We start from the raw sequence: 15,888 nt of genomic DNA on the forward strand, positions 1-15,888 counted from the left end.
ACCTCGGGACAGTTGCTTGGCCTTATTGTGAAAAAATCACAGATGCCCCTGAGTTTGAATGAGGCATATGTGAGAGACGTAGGTGAATTGCAGGGATAATTACAGCACCTGGGACAGGTCACGGCCTTCCTCCTCTAAGAGGTCTTCCCAGAGCAGTATCGAAGTTTCCAGGGGCTTCCCCCTCCTATCAACATCTGGAGCACAGAACGTTTTCAGGTTTCAGCCAACACACAATCACATACAGGACCTATAGCTCCAGGCTCATGGGATATTATTTTGTGTTGTCGAAGGGAATTTTAAGGTGTTGGGTTTTCTTATTTTTGCGAGCAAGACTCATAATGACCACAAGCTTGGGCAAGGGGTCGTCAGTCAGTGTAAAGAAATATTTGTGGAATAAATCTAAACCCGGGCCATCATGAGCGCCCCCCTCGAGGCCCTGGCTGGTGTCTGGCATGTCTGGCTAACACGGGTTCTCCTCTTCCTAGCAGCCCATACATACTGACTGCCTCTACCCAGCCCCAGACCTTGACCGCATTCAGTTCGGCACCTTACCACATCTGGGTCTGTTGTCATTTTACATTTTTATGCCCCTTATAATTCCATACGGAGCACAGGTGGCCTCTTAGGGCCCAGTAAATGTGGTGGCTTTGGCCAGAGGTCTGTCTGCAGCCAGGATCCCATCACTGTCCTGGAGCCAGGAGAGAAACACAGTTTAAACCGCCGTAACCCATCTGAGGGAGTTAGGGGAAAAAAAGAGTGGCCTGGGATGGGCCTGTAAGCAGACGCTGGGAAAGGAGGTCCAAGCAAGGACTAGTTGAGAGGAAGCTGGTGCTGGGACACCCATACCGCTGTGCTGGGAAATTTGAGGGGAGTAAGCTTTTTACTTCTTTCTTGCAGAATCTCGAATATGAGATTCCTCCTTGACTGGCCTTACCTCTGATAGGAAAGGATCCTGTGTTCGCCTCTGGAGGCCGCCATGACCAATCAGCACAAATGGAGTAGCTTAAAAGAACAGAAATTTGTTCTACCCCTTCTAGAGGCTAGAAGTCCAACATCAAGGTGTCGGCAGGGCTGTCCTCCCTCTGAAGGCTCTAGGGAAGAATCCTTCTTTGCCTCTTCCTAAGCTTTTTTTTTTTTTTTAAACATTTTATTTATTTATTTGACAGAGATAGAGACAGCCAGAGAGAGAGGGAACACAAGCAGGGGGAGTGGGAGAGGAAGAAGCAGGCTCATAGTGGAGGAGCCTGATGTGGGGCTCAATCCCATAACGCCGGGATCACGCCCTGAGCCGAAGGCAGACGCTTAACCGCTATGCCACCCAGGCGCCCCTCTTCCTAAGCTTTTGATGGTCAGTGGCCACCCTTGGCGTTCCTTGGTTTATAGGTGATTCACTCTATCTCTGCCTCTGTCTTCACATGTCTGTCTTCTCCCCGTGTGCCTATGTGTCCCTGTGTCTTCACGTGGCCTTCCTCTAGGGACAGCGGTCATACTGGATTTAAGACCCACCCTAATCCGTTATGACCGCATCTTAACTAATTACATCTGCAGAGACCCTATTTCCGAATAAGATGACACTGGCAGAGGTACTGGGGGTTTGGACACAGACACGTCTTTTTTGGGGAGACACAATTCAACCCTCAACGGAGCTTAGTGCTGTTGAAGAGTTGAGTCTGTAGGGAGAAAAAAATTACATGGAAAAGGGGACTTCAAGAATACAGCCCAAAGTTACATAAACCAGATGTGGAAGAACATGTCCTAGTAAAGCCTAAAAATAACTTGTTTTGTACAATACGTACGTATACATGTACATAGGTATGTATTTTTTCCAGATAAAGACTCAAATGTAAAAGAACTAACAAGGAAACACTTAGAAGACAATGTAGGAGTCTACCAGCGTAATCCAGGGGCGGGAAAAGGCAGGTGAGCGTACTTCACTACATAAGGCAGTCGACAACCGTGAGAGCATGTAAGGAAATGCTCAGAACTCACTAGCAATCTGGGAATAAAGTCACGGTGAAACATCACCATACCCGTAAGACCAGCAAAAATGGTGGTGGCTGGGATGCTTTGGTACATTGTCAGTGGAAACGTGAACCGTTAGGGCCTTTTCAGAAAGCAAGATGGCGACCTTTTTGGTGGGATCCTGATTAGAACAAGGGCAAGAAAGTTTTTCTGTTTGACACAAGAGGGAAATGTGTTCATTAACTAACCATTTGAGGATATTAGGGAAGTATCCTTAAAATTTTAGGTGTGATAATGGTATTATGGTTAATTTGTAAAGAGTCCTTTTTTTTTTTGCCTCAAGAGGTTCATCCTGAACTTTTTACTAGTAAAATGATATAGTGCCTGGGATTTTACTTCAGATAATCCAGGGAGCAAAGAGGTCAAGTGGCTGATGGTAGAAAGCAAGGGTCAGCACGCTTACAGGCATGGGCCAAATCCAGACTGCTGCCTGGTTTTGTAAATAAAGTTTTATTGGAACACAGACATGCTCACGCTCATTCTGTTACACATTTGTTTAGTATGTGTGAGGCTTCTTTTGTCCTCCAGTTTCTGCAGAATGGAGGACTTGCAGTGGAGAACCATGTAGCCTGCAAAACCTAAAATATCTACCTACTGGCCCTTCACAGAAAATGTTTGTGAACCCTTATCCATAGGGAAGCCAGTTTGGCTGCATGTTCATAAAGTTGACGCTGGGGGCTGTGTGAGCACTGATTAGATGAGTCTTCTTGTGTGTCTGTGTTTGGATCTCTCCATAATGAGAAGTTTAAAACACACACACACACACACACACACACACACATGCGCGCGCACAGTGCTTTGACCCAGTGTATCTCACTCCTAGGAATCTACCTGTTGGAAATGAAGGCATCGATTAGTAAGGATACATGTATAAGCATGTTGACTAAAACGGTTTACAGTGGTTAAAAAAAAAAAACAAAATGCAAAACTGATTGCCTACCAGTATGGGAATGCTTGTATAAATCACACCGACCTGCACCATGGGATAGTATGCTGTCTCTTTGAAGAATGGGCTAGAATTTTGCCATCCCACTTGGAGAATTTTTCATGAGGTATTTTCAAGTGAGAAAGGCAGGATGTAGAAAAGTGTGTACTTCTGGGGCGCCTGGGTGGCACAACGGTTAAGTGTCTGCCTTCGGCTCAGGGCGTGATCCCGGCGTTATGGGATCGAGCCCCACATCAGGCTCTTCCGCTATGAGCCTGCTTCTTCCTCTCCCACTCCCCCTGCTTGTGTTCCCTCTCTCACTGGCTGTCTCTATCTCTATCGAATAAATAAATAAATAAAATAAAATAAAATAAAATAAAATAAAATAAAATAAAATAAAATAAAAAAAAGAAAAGTGTGTACTTGGCCATCCCATTTCTATAGACCTCTTCGGTAGGTAGAGGTGTGTGTGTGTGTGAGAGAGAGAGAGAGAGAGAGATGCATAACTCATTAACGACGCTCAGGGTGGCATACCATCTATGGGAGAGGAGCACAGCAAAACAGGAAAAGGAAAATACCTATATTTAAACAGCCTGCGTAATACGATCGCATTTATGTGTTTGTGTTAAGTTGTATTCCTATGTACACATGATTTGCTACATTCCAAAGACAGTTATGATTTTTAGCACAACTGGAAAGGAGTAAGTATTTTTAATGCACTATAAGTAAGGGAATAAAAGAGAATTTGGTTAGGGTCGGAGGATACCCAGGAGTGGGGAAAACGAGGGACGAGAGTGACCCCCGCAGACCTGGGCCGGCTAGGAAAGTCTCCATGGAAGGTTCTAGCAGTGAGAGAGAGGGGCGGCTGGATGGCCTTTGGGCCACAGCCGCTCCCTGATCTCAGTGCCTCTTCCTCCTGCTCCCGGAGAAATAATGTTTCCCTGGGGGATGAAAAGCATCCCTTTGTGCAGGCTTTAATTGCCATGTTGTTGTGCCAAGTGAATGAGTGGCAGGCAGGCATAGCAGCTGGGCACAGCCAATGCCAGGCAGCAAAGCCCGCTGCCTTAGGACAGCCTGGGCCAGCTGGCCTGGGAGTGCTGCCCACCTCTGTCCCCCATTGGGGGCCCTGTACAGGAACCTTGGGGCAGAGGGGTCCACAGGGAGCTGGGGAGGAGTCATTGCAGGGAGAGAGAGGGGTGGGGTGCCTGGGAGGGTCTCAGACACTCTAGAAGCTTATTCATCTCAGCCTCCTTTCCCCTCCCCCTCCCTCTTGTTTTTCAGACTGTCAGCATCAATAAGGCCATTAATACGCAGGAAGTGGCTGTAAAGGAAAAACACGCCAGAAATATCCTTTTCGATGTTGCTTGGAAGACCAACCCTGAGGCGGGTCAAATTGTGGGGACTGAGGTCAGGGCGAGGTGTCCTTGCTCAGCTGCAGGAAGGGGAACCCCCACATTGCCCAGGCCTCCTGCAGGGTTCGAGCAGCCTCAGTGGGCAGCAGCTGGCCTCTGAGACCACAGCTCATCAGGGTGAAGGGACCAACGCCACCTCCCAGCTTATTCTTTACAGCTTACCAAGGACCCCGCCCCTCTTAGGACTTCCCTTTGAGAGATTTCCTGGGGGCACAGGAGGGATTGTCATAGCACTCCAGACCCTGCACTTGCCCCGTAGGGGCCACACAGACCACCCCCTTGGGAACATGATCATCTCCCCTTCTCTGAGCTCGAAAGCCAAACAAAGGGCTCGGCTGCCTTATGCTGGCACAGGAGCTCAGCCATGGACATAAGATCCACCTGCGTGAGCTGGTTCACCCACAGTCAGCAGGGGAGAAGACAGGAACCTCAAGGCAGCTTAGGGAACTGGTGGCCTGAACGTTTTCACCAACCACCCCTGCCCCCGCCCCCACGCCACATTAGGCCCTGGGCAGCCACCCTTGTGGGGCGTGGCTTTGGAAGGTAGCGCTGGCTGTTGGATCCCTTGGGATCTGCCCTTGATGTGTAGTGTCCAAGAGCTGGAGGGCTGGTCCCCAGAGTTCCAAAGGCGAGGCTGCCAGTGGGGCGAAGCCATTATCTGTGTGTGTGCCGGGCAGAAGCAGGGCAAGCGGAGGCTGGGCTTCTGTCTGCGACGAGCAGCTGCTGCGTGCCTGGGCTCGTCGTGGTGGTGGTAACACAGCCAGGTCAGAACAGCTCATGTGGAAGCCATCCCACCTCAGCCCCTGGAGGAGACCCTCCCCGCCAGCGGGTTGCCTAGCCTATGGCAGGCCATTGGGAAGTGTTGCTAACAGCCCGTACTGCTCTTCACTGGTGGGAAAGCAGCTTGTCTTTGGTGGGAAGATACTTTGGTTGGACTCTAGGGCTTTGCTGCAGGATGGGGGCTCTAGGACGTCTCCCAGGTACCCCAAAGACCTGGCCCAACAGTGAGCCTAGCTAGACCTTGCCCTTTTATCCCCAGAAAGGCACAGTCCCCTTGCTTTACCGAGTCGAAAGCCCAGTTAACTTTCTCGGGGGGAATGACCTTGTCCTGACCCCCATCTGCTAAGAGTACTGATCCATCTGATTGAGACATGAAATAAGAGAGATGGTTGTCAGAGGCCAGTGTGCTCGGGGCAGGGACCTGGCAGGGCCACATCACACCCTTCCGGGGAGGCTACCTGCGGTGATGGAAGGGACACCACAAGGAGATTCTGGAATCCCACCTCCGCAGCAGTCTGGTTTGTTCTGAAGTCTTGAGTGGGTCCAGCGGGGCCTCGGTGAGCCTTCGTCCCCTCGTCTGCCAAATGAAAGTCTTGGCCAAAGAAGATTTCAAAGGTCTAACGTTCCAGCTCTCACCTTCTGCGAGTTTCTCTGCTTCACCATTTCTAAGAGGTGGATAAATGTTTAAAGGCTCAACTCCAAAGAGTGGGGTTTTAAAGCCTAAAGATATCACAAAACATTTATTCTTTATTGATTTTTTTGGAGACTGTCAGTCCCCGTCAATCCCAGCTGAGTAAGCATTTGGAAGTCTGACATCAGAAGTGCTATTCAGACAACCATTTATCCTGGGTGTCTAACTGCCCCACCCCCGCACCTCCACCATGTATCTACTCCCAGACGGTTAGGGATTGAGTCTTATTTTTTTGTTTTTTTATATCCCAGAGTGCCTGTTATAGTTCCTGACGTGGAATGGGTGCGTTAAAATGCTTATGAAATCAAAGGACAGAAAGGTCTCCTCGCCTCTTTCAAAGTCAGGGTGCCTGGCTAGCTCCTCACCTGCTCTGGCTTCTAGTAGAGTAACCACAGTTGGCCACGAGAAGTCAGCCCACAAGAGGGGTGGGAGCTGTCCATCTCTCCTCTTGTCTTCCATCTAGCCCGAGAGGGCTGTGCTTTAGGGGAAACTGTGTAGTTATTTCAGAAATCCCTCTAAGACCAAAAGCTGACGTCAGTTTCCAGACCCAGAAGTCTGCGTTCAAGCTCGCCCCCCTCAAAATGCAAATTTCACCATGGGGAAGGAACTTGATGATACCTTGCTCAGAAGTGAAACAACATGGGTTCGGGATGAGTCATAGAGTTTCTGACCCGAGGCAAGTCTTTCTGTCCTGCGTGGCACCCACTTCTTACCTGAGTCTTGACAAAGAAGCCTGTAGTTCTGGGGAAAGACCTACCCTTGGAGTTGATGGTGCCCAGTTACTGGGTGTGCGGGGCCCATGTAAGTGAGCAGTTACAAAGGAAATGTGGACGTCCTGTACGCAGCACAGAGGAGTGGGGTTCTAACTTAAAATCACGCGAGACCAGGTGGACATTTATTACACGCAGATCACGGCGGGGAGTCCGTGGGTGTGTTTGGAATTGGATCTCGGGTGAATGTGACCCCAGGATTCCACATACAGCAAGTTCAAGGTGTAGGGAGATGCACGCACTGCTGAACGAGACCAAGAAAGTTGATGGAAGGGGTGGGGTATAAGAGTCATTTCAAGTTTTAGGAAAATGTTTCCAGTTACGGAATGACTGAGTCAGGCGGATGCAAGGTACAGCCTTGGGAATAGTCAGTGGTATTGTAATGGTGTCATCCGGTGACAGACCATAGCTGTATGAAGCTGTCTGATCGCTGTTGGATACCTGACATGAATGTACACTGGGTGCCGACTATACTTCAATAAAAAAAAATAAATCACAGAAAAGAGCAAAGTGCCCACATGGAGAGGAATCAGGTGCTGCTTGAAGAGGAGCTGAGGAGGCCCTGACGAAGAGCTGAAGTGTGCCCTCGCTTCTGAAGACTGGATAGGAGAGAACTTTGAGACGCTGTAATGTGTTGCTAAAATGTGAGCTGTCATTATTCCCCGAAAGGCCCCATCTCACCCTCTGCCAAACCCAGGGGAAGGGCAGAGTCTGCCTCCCACAGCAAAGCCCTGATTCCAACCAAGGTGTCTTCCTGCTAAAGGCAAACCAGACCGCCGCTGACCCAGAGCACACTTGTACAAATTGGAAAAGGCCCATCTATGCCTTTGTTTTCCATGACCCTCCCTCACCGTGCATACTGGGCACCCACCATGAGAAAGGGGCACAGACCTTTTGGTCTGTTGTCAACCGGCTGCCCCTCTCTAGCAACGCTGTCCTCTGCTGGAAGTTCTGCCATGTGTTTCACAAACTCCTCCGAGATGGACATCCAAACGTGAGTTCCTGGGGCTGCAGGGGATGGCCAGGGAGCCAGGGACCCATGTGGGGAAGGTGGGATCGCCTGGGGCAAAGGGAGTGCTATCCACTCCTGCACAGAGGGGGGCAGCTGCCCCCTTCTCCTGGCCTTTTGGTTACTGGTTAGGGGTGGGTTTATCTGTTTGGTCAGCCTCTCTGCCCACCCCAGCCCCACCTTACACCATCCTCTGTCTCCTTGCCTTCTCTTCTCTGATCACCTGTTCTCTTCCCTTTCCAGGTCCTGAAGGACTCCCTGAGATACAAAAATGAATTGAGTGACATGAGCAGAATGTGGGTGAGTTTGGAGATGAACCTGGGGCCACCTGCACCTGCTCTCCTTCCCAGGAGGCCACAGAATAAGGACTGTGGAACAGAATGAATTCATCTCTTTCAGCTTGCTTAGGACTTCTCTCATGAGCATCGTGGAGGGGTCAATAATGGCCCCAACTAGTACCATGATATCCACAGTCCTACCTGGGGGCCCTGAAGTTATAGGGAAGTTCTAGGCCCTGGGAGTTTCTCCTGCCAGTGGAACCTCATATCGTAATGCTCTCCAGGCATTGGGATCCCTCAGCAGTGACTCTGCCACAATTCCTGTATCTTTCCTTCTGCTGGTCCAATGCGGGTCACAGTACATTGAGAGCTAGCATTCCCAATTCCTAACGCCAATGCCTTTTCTTTTCCTTCTTTCCTGAGAATCTAGGGATTTTCAGTGCCTTTGGATGGGGGAGGAGGTAGGTGGTGGTATCGGAATCAATTGGAAAAGGTTTTTATACACATGCCAGGATGCCTCTAGAGTCTTTTGTCCGAGGAGTATGTGTATTGACAGTGCATAACCTGCATTTTGAAGACTCTTCTGGGTTGATTCTGATATGTCTCTTTGCCTCCATTGGTTGAGAGCTCCGGCCCTTTGCTTCAGATTCTTACCTGTATCTGTCTGCACTCACAGCATGTTAGCAATTATGTCCTCCAGTCCACCCATTGCTGATGAGAATACAAGCCCAGAGAAGGAAGCAGTTTTCCTACATCACAGTCTAGTTGGTCTGAGCAAAGCTAAGAGTTGTCCCCCAACCCCCTAGGTGCATGTTGGGGAGTTTTTGATTATATCTCTAAACATAGAAAGCTTGGGTCTTCTTTTTTGTTAGAATTTGCCTGGTGTATCTTTTTCTACCCTTTTACTTTTGACTTTTCTGTATTCTATATCTTAGAAAAGTCCCTTATGAATAGCATTTAGTTATATTTTATTGTTGCTTTTCTTTACAATGACAGTCTTTGTCTTTTAGTTGTACATTTATCCCACTTATATTTATTGTAATACAAGATATTTTTAGATTTATATCTTCCATTTTAGTTTGTGCTGTTTTCCCCTTCTGTCCTGTTTCTGTTTCTCTTCATTTCTTGTCTTCTTTCGATTGATTGGGTATTTTTTTCTCATTCCATTCTCCCCTTAATACTAGTTAGGAGATTCTTTTTTTTTTTTTTTTAAGATTTTATTTATTTGACAAAGAGAGAGACAGCCAGTGAGAGAGGGAACACAAGCAGGGGGAGTGGGAGAGGAAGAAGCAGGCTCCCAGTGGAAGAGCCCGACGTGGGGCTCGATCCCAGAACTTTGGGATCACGCCCTGAGCCGAAGGCAGATGCTTAACGACTGAGCCACTCAGGTGCCCCTAGTTAGGAGATTCTTTTTTTTTTTTAACTCTGCTTTTATTTTTTACTCTTTGGTATGTTATCCAATAATTACAAAATGCATGTTTAGTTTATCAAGAGGTAAAATTCATATCTTTAGCTGTTCCTTCTATAATACAAAGACCTTAGAATATTTTCACTGCATGCCCTCCCCCTAAACTTGTATGTTATTGTTGTCATGTATTTTAATTTTGGTTTTGTTTTTCTTTTTAGACTCTATAAGATATTTTATTTTAATTGTTTTATTCTGTGCTCTTTCTTTCTTTTCATCTGCATTCTAACATCTGTGATTACTTTTTTACTGCCTGAATTACTTCCTTTAGGGTGACTCTCATGGTGGCAAATAACCTGTTTTACTTGTTTGGGAATGTCTTTGTTTCACCCACCTCTGTGGAAGGTACTCTCCCTGGGTTTAGGATTCTGGGGTCACGGTTATTTTCTCAGCACATAGATGATATTATTCAAGATATCCTTCTACTGACTTCTGGGTTCCATCATTTCCATGAAGTCGGCTGTCAGACTCATTGTCCCTTCTTTGAAGCAAATCTGGTTTTCCTCTGGCCATTTTAAAGATCTTACTAAGAGTAGGCACAAATTTATTTGGGATTCCTTAGGCTTCTTAAATTTGTGGGTTAATATCTTTTATCAGGTATGAAAAATTCTCTTTGTCTCTTCAACTATCGCCTTTGCTTCATTCTATATTTACCCTTGAGACTTCAGTTATGTCAGTCTTTCCCACTCTATACACCAGTGCCTTTTTTTTTTTTAAGATTTAATTTATTTATTTGACCGAGAAACAGAGAGAGAGAGAGAGCACAAGCAGGGGGAGAGGCAGAGGGACAAGGAGAAGCAGGTTCCCTGCTGAACAGGGAGCCTGACACGGGGCTTGATCCCAGGACCCTGGGATCATAACCTGAGCCGAAGGCAGATGCTTAACCAACTGAACCACCCAGGCCCCAGGCACGCCACCCCCCCCGGGTTTTTTTTTTTTTAAGTAAGCTCTATTCCCAACATGGGGCTTGAACTCACAATCCTAAGATCAAGAGTCTCATGGTCCACCAACAGAGCCAGTCAGGTGCCCCCCTTACCCCAATTTTTTAAACCCCTGTTTCATTGTTTTCTACTGGTTTGCCTCTTTACTACATTCTGGATAATTTCAGTAAATCTAAATTTCAGTTCATTTGTTCCTTCTTCAGCTGGGTGTAATCTATTGTTAAACCTCTCCGTAAGATTTATAATTTTAGTCTAGCTTTTATTTCTTGGAGTTCTTTTTTGTTGCCCCGAAATCTGCTTGTCATTTTTTATGATTTCTTGTGTCCTGCTTGTACTTTGAAACAGCCTCTTATTTACTTAGACAAATTAGGCAGTGTTCTCCTATTTCATTTCTTATACTTCCATTATCTAAAGCCCTTTGAGATCTGTTCCTGCCATCCATTGTTTTTGATGAATGTTGTTCATACTATGGAGTTTCTTTTTGTGCTTAGTTATTTTTTGCTGTGTGTTGCTCATTTTCCTAGGAATCTTATTTGTGGGAACTCTTTCAAGTCAGTTTCCTCCAGAGAGAATGGGCATTTGCTTCCATTGAGATCACTCTAAATTAAATTCTTAACTTAAGGTTTTGTGAATTCCAGGCACATCCCCTTGAGTTCTGGCTCCTGGGTCCAGTTCCCAGGAGTTGTTTTTCCCTCCCTCTGATCACAACAGTGGTTTGAGGTCCTCAGGGAGGACTCCTTTGGTGCAGGAGTGCTGGGATCTGTGTTATTTCCAGTTCACCCTTAGTTCCCCTACACCAGGGAAGCAGTCTTTGCCTCTTGCACCAGACTCTTCAACATGGGCAGGCCAGAGCCCTGACTCCTATTCACTACCTGGCTCCTGAGGCCCAGAAAACCAAAGTTCGGTCTACCTGGTATGGCAAAACCCCCGTCCCCACCAACTCCATCACCCCAGCATTCCACTTATTCTCCTAGTACCTGTATGGACTCAGGCTGTGGCCTGAGGATTCCTTTCCCTCTCATTAGTTCATTAATGCCTTCAAAAAGAAGTTTTAAATGTTTTACCCAATATTTTAGTAGTTTGCAGTGGGAAGGTCAACCCAGATACCTAGCCTGACTTGCTATCCAAACCAGAATTCCTTTAGGCCTTGCTTCCTATGTAGTTGTCTCTTCCATTTGGCCGAGAGTTTCTGGATATTAGAAACCTTTTTACTTTTTTTTTTTTTAATTAAGACCTTATTATTTTTTAAAAATTTATTTATTTATTTGAGAGTGAGAAAGAGAGTGCACCCCAGTGTGGGGAGGGGCAGAGAGAGAAGGAGAGAAAGAATCCCCAGCAGGCTCCACCCCCAGTACAAGCCCGACCTGGGGCTCGATCCCACAACCCTGAGATCATGACCTGAGCTAAAATCAAGAGTCAGCCACGAAACTGAGCCACCCAGGTACCCCCTTATTATTATTATTTTTTTTTTTTGAGTAAGTTTTAGGTTCACAGCAAAATTGAGCAGGAACTATGGAGATTTCCCATAGACCCCCTGTCCCCAAACACGTGTAGTATCCCCCTTTATGAACATCCCCTGCCAGCATAGTACATTTGTTACAAGTGATGCACCTTCACTGAGAACGTCATAATCACCTGAAGTCCATAGTTGGCATTATGGTTCGCTGGTGTTGTGGCATCGTGTATTCTGTGGCTTTGGACAAACGTATCAGGACATGTACCCGTCACTGTGGTATCACACAGAACAGTTTCACTGACTTCAAAAATCCTCCGTGCTCCAATTATTCATCCCTCCCCACCTCCACCAGCCCTTGGCAACCACTGGTCTAATTTTACTGTCTGTACAGTTTTGCCTTTTCCAGAATGTCATGGAATTGGAATCCTGCAGTATGTAGCCTTTTCAGATTGGCTGCTTTCCCTTAATAACATGCAGTTAAAGTTCCTCTGTGTCTTTTCAGAGCTTGACAGTTCATTTCACTTTTAGTGCTCAGTACTACCCCATTGAAGGAGTATACCAGTTTATTTATCCATTCCCCAGCCACGGAGTGTCTTGGTTGCGTCCACGTTTTGGCAGTTATAAATAAGGCTGCCATAAACACCCATGAGCAGGTTTTGTTTGGACATAAGTTTTCAACTCCTTTGGGTAAAAACCAAGGAGCGCCATTGCTGAATTGTGTGGTTAAGGGTAAGTTTAATTTTATAAGAAACTGCCAAACCGTCTTCAAAAGTGGCTGCACCATCCTGCATTCCCACCTAGCAACGAGGGAGGGCTCCTGTTGCCCACATCCCCCCTGGAATTTGGTGTTACCAGTATTCTGGATTTTGGCCGTTCTGATAAGTGTGTACTGGTAGCTCAGTGTTGTTTTAATTTGTGTCTCCAGGTGACGTACGATGTGGGGCATCTCTTCGTACATTCATTTACTATCTTCTTTGTGTATCTTCTTTGGGGAGGTGTCTGTTTAGGTCTTTGGCCCATTTTTTTAATCCGGTTGTTTGTGTTCTTACTGTTGAGTTTTAAGCTTACTTTGTATGTTTCGGGTAACAGTCCTTTATCAGATGTATCCCAGTCTGTGGGTTCTCATTCTCTCAACAGTGACTTTTCTAGATGTTTTTTTTTTTAATTTTAATGAAGTCCAGTTTGATGATCAATTATTTCTTTCATGGATCCTGACTCTGGTGTTCTATCTAAAAAGTCATTGCCATACCCAAGGTCATCTGTTACCTCCTGTGACTTTTATAGTTTTACGCTTTACGTTGAAGTCTAAGATCAATTCATCTTTTGCTTTTTTGATCCTGGTGCATTTTCATGTGGAATATAGTTGTCTTCGATGTTGAGCATCGTTTCGCTTTGTCTGCTGTCCTCTACTTTCTAATTTTTCTAATTTTTCCATGGTGAACAAGTATAATGTACAATTCATAAAATACGATTTTCCATAGAAAACTAATACATTAGGAAATAGTCTGATCTCTGGCATTGATATTTTTAACATCCTCTGATGACCCCACTCCTTTTGGTGCCCTTCAAGGCATGTTTCAGTGGGGTTCCTGTACCCTAGAGGATGTAGGTACACCCAGAAGAAGATATAGGAGTTAGCGCTCATGTGGGAACCCCAGCTGTTCAGCTCATGAGGATTCCATTTTATATTTTAAAATAAAGGTGGTGGAACACAGGATCTTTAAGGCAGTGAAACTATTGTGCGTGATAGCATAATGTAGGTACAGGACATTATCCATATGTCGAAACCCATAGAATGTACCATACTGAGAGTGATTCCTAATGTAAACTTCACTTTGAACAATGATGATGTACCAGCGAAGTTTCATCAGTTGGAACAAATGTCCCACTCTGGTGCTGATGCTGACAGTGGGGGCGGTTTTGTACACATGGGAGCAGGGGGTATATAGGAGATCCCTGTACTTTCTGCTCAGTTTTGCTGAGAACCTAAAACAGCTCGAAAAAATAATGTCTACATTATTTTAGGGGCACCTGGCTGGCTCAGTCAGAAGAGCATGTGACTTTTTTTTTAAAGATTTTATTTATTTATTTTTTATTTGCTTATTTTTTTTTAAGATCTTATTTATTTGAGAGAGAGTGAGCGAGAGAGAGAGAGAGAACACGAGCAGGGAGGAGTAGAGGGAGAGGTAGAAGCAGACTCCCCACCGAGCGGGAAGCCTGATGCGGGCCTCGATCCTGGAACCCCAGGATCCTGACCTGAGCGGAGGGCAGAGGCTTAACCTGCTGAGTCACCTAGGTGCCCCTATTTATTTATTTATTTATTTAGTGCGAACAGGAGGAGGGGCAGAGGGAGAGGGAGAGAATCTCTAGCAGACTCTGCACCGAGCAACCAGCGATCGCTGATCCCACGACCCCAAGATTATGACCTGAGCCAAAATCAAGAGTCGGACTCTCAACCGACTGAGCCACCCAGGGCACCCCAAGCATGCGACTCTTACTCTCAGGATCATGAGTTCGAGCCCCATGCTGGGTATAGAGATTATTTAAATTAAAAAAAAAAAAACTTTAAAAAAGTATCTATTTAAATTAAAAAAAAAAAACTAAATAACATTTTGTTCTCCAGGATGTTCACCATGTTTCTGTCTGGTGTTTAGATTAAGGGTGATTTGTTTGTACCTGTGCTTGTCTATATTTTCCAAAATTTTCCACCATGTTATTTTCAGAACCAGAAAAAAAAATATATATGTTGTTGAAAACAGAAGTCCTGGCTGTCAGTCTCCCCCAAATGTTAGTATTGATGCCCTACTTTCTTTTCTTTCCCAAAAGGGCCACCTGAGTGAGGGGTACGGACAGCTCTGCAGCGTCTACCTCAGACTGCTAAGAACGAAGATGGAATATCACACCAAAGTGAGTGCTGGCGGTTCTGCCCCGTAGCCCCCCCCCCCCCGCACGTCTGTGGGCCGAACTCTCAGGTCTTCCCGGGAATAAGGCGGCCCGGGCCCCTCAGGGGGTGTTTATACCATATCCTGCAAGAGGAAGCTATTTTACGGCTGCAGTGGGACTCAGGACTGGGATTCGGGCCCACATCTTCCGGACCTTTTATTCCCCATTTTACAGAGAGGAGCCCTATCCACTAGGCTGCCTTAGGAAAATGTTTCAGAAGCACTGCCTTGACTATTAATAAAAACATCCCTTTTATGTAGTGAGTTCCCACACAGAACCTTCTTTGCGTCTGCCTGTGGCCTTAGACAGTATTTCTAATGCGCCCAATGCAGGTAAAACCGTCGTGCTGGGTAACCAGGTGGCAGGGGAGGACAGGTAGAAAGGGTCTGCTGGTCAGGAGTGTCTGGATCCATCAGGGGAGGAGGCTTACGTACCTTCGGCACCATGTCACAGTTCAGAGCAGTCCCGCGAGCCTGTAGCAGGAGCCAGAGGCCTTCCGAAATGATGCAGGGCTGTGGCATCGAAGCAGGCCGAGGTAGACGATGGAGGGAGGGTGTGAGTGGAGCAGGGGTCGGGAGGAATGGCCTGACAGCAGGTGGGGAGCTGGCATTGGAAATGGGGAAGGAAGGAGATTTACCTCTTATGGACTCGGCCGGGGCAGCGGGGGGGAGGGTGGCGTGGCTCCGATTCACGGAACCCACCCTGCTCTGCTAGCCAGTCCTGTGTATTGTTTAATCCCTGCTGCGACCAGAGGAAGGAGGTATTCTTATAGCCGAGGAAGATGAAACTGGGAGGACACTTGAGTGTCTTGCCTTGTCACGCAGCTGCTCGGTGGTGAGGTGGGACTTGAACCCAGGCCTGATGGCACAAAAGCCCCTTCTGCTCAGTGGCCACCCTTCCCTCTGCTTGTGTAGAGTCGGGTGCTTGCCGCAGCCCAGGGTTAGGTTCTGAAGAGAGAAAGGTGAAGGGACTTTGGGCCAGCCTCCAGGAGTCGTATTTGCTTGGGAGACGAGCCAGGCAAGTCCAGTGAGGACCAGAACTGAGAGATGCAGGGATGGTACCAGAGCTTGTAATGGGGTGCCATGCCCAGATGCCGGCCACCCAGGTAGGCTTCTCACGGGCAGGACACCTGAGCTCACCCCCAGCTCAGTGGCTGAAACACCAGCAACCCTTTATCATCTCTCATACCTTCTGTG

At 46.9% G+C, this 15,888-nt stretch overlaps 1 protein-coding gene across 2 annotated transcripts in view; it reads left to right on the top strand.

Annotated features, from left to right (window-relative positions):
* HIP1 (huntingtin interacting protein 1) overlaps positions 1 to 15,888 on the top strand; it is a 143,844-nt gene that overhangs the window by 94,049 nt on the left and 33,907 nt on the right. For both annotated transcript variants that reach the window (XM_045786219.2, XM_045786220.2), the window contains exons 2-5: positions 4,229 to 4,292; positions 7,452 to 7,594; positions 7,853 to 7,909; positions 14,576 to 14,656. In XM_045786219.2, coding sequence (XP_045642175.2) covers positions 4,229 to 4,292; positions 7,452 to 7,594; positions 7,853 to 7,909; positions 14,576 to 14,656 — 345 coding nt within the window. The remainder of the gene's footprint in view (positions 1 to 4,228; positions 4,293 to 7,451; positions 7,595 to 7,852; positions 7,910 to 14,575; positions 14,657 to 15,888) is intronic.

Source organism: Ursus americanus, chromosome 2 (assembly GCF_024610735.1).
Source record: "Ursus americanus isolate L20-20 chromosome 2, mUrsAme1.1.p, whole genome shotgun sequence".
Classification (NCBI taxonomy): Eukaryota; Metazoa; Chordata; class Mammalia; order Carnivora; family Ursidae; genus Ursus; species Ursus americanus.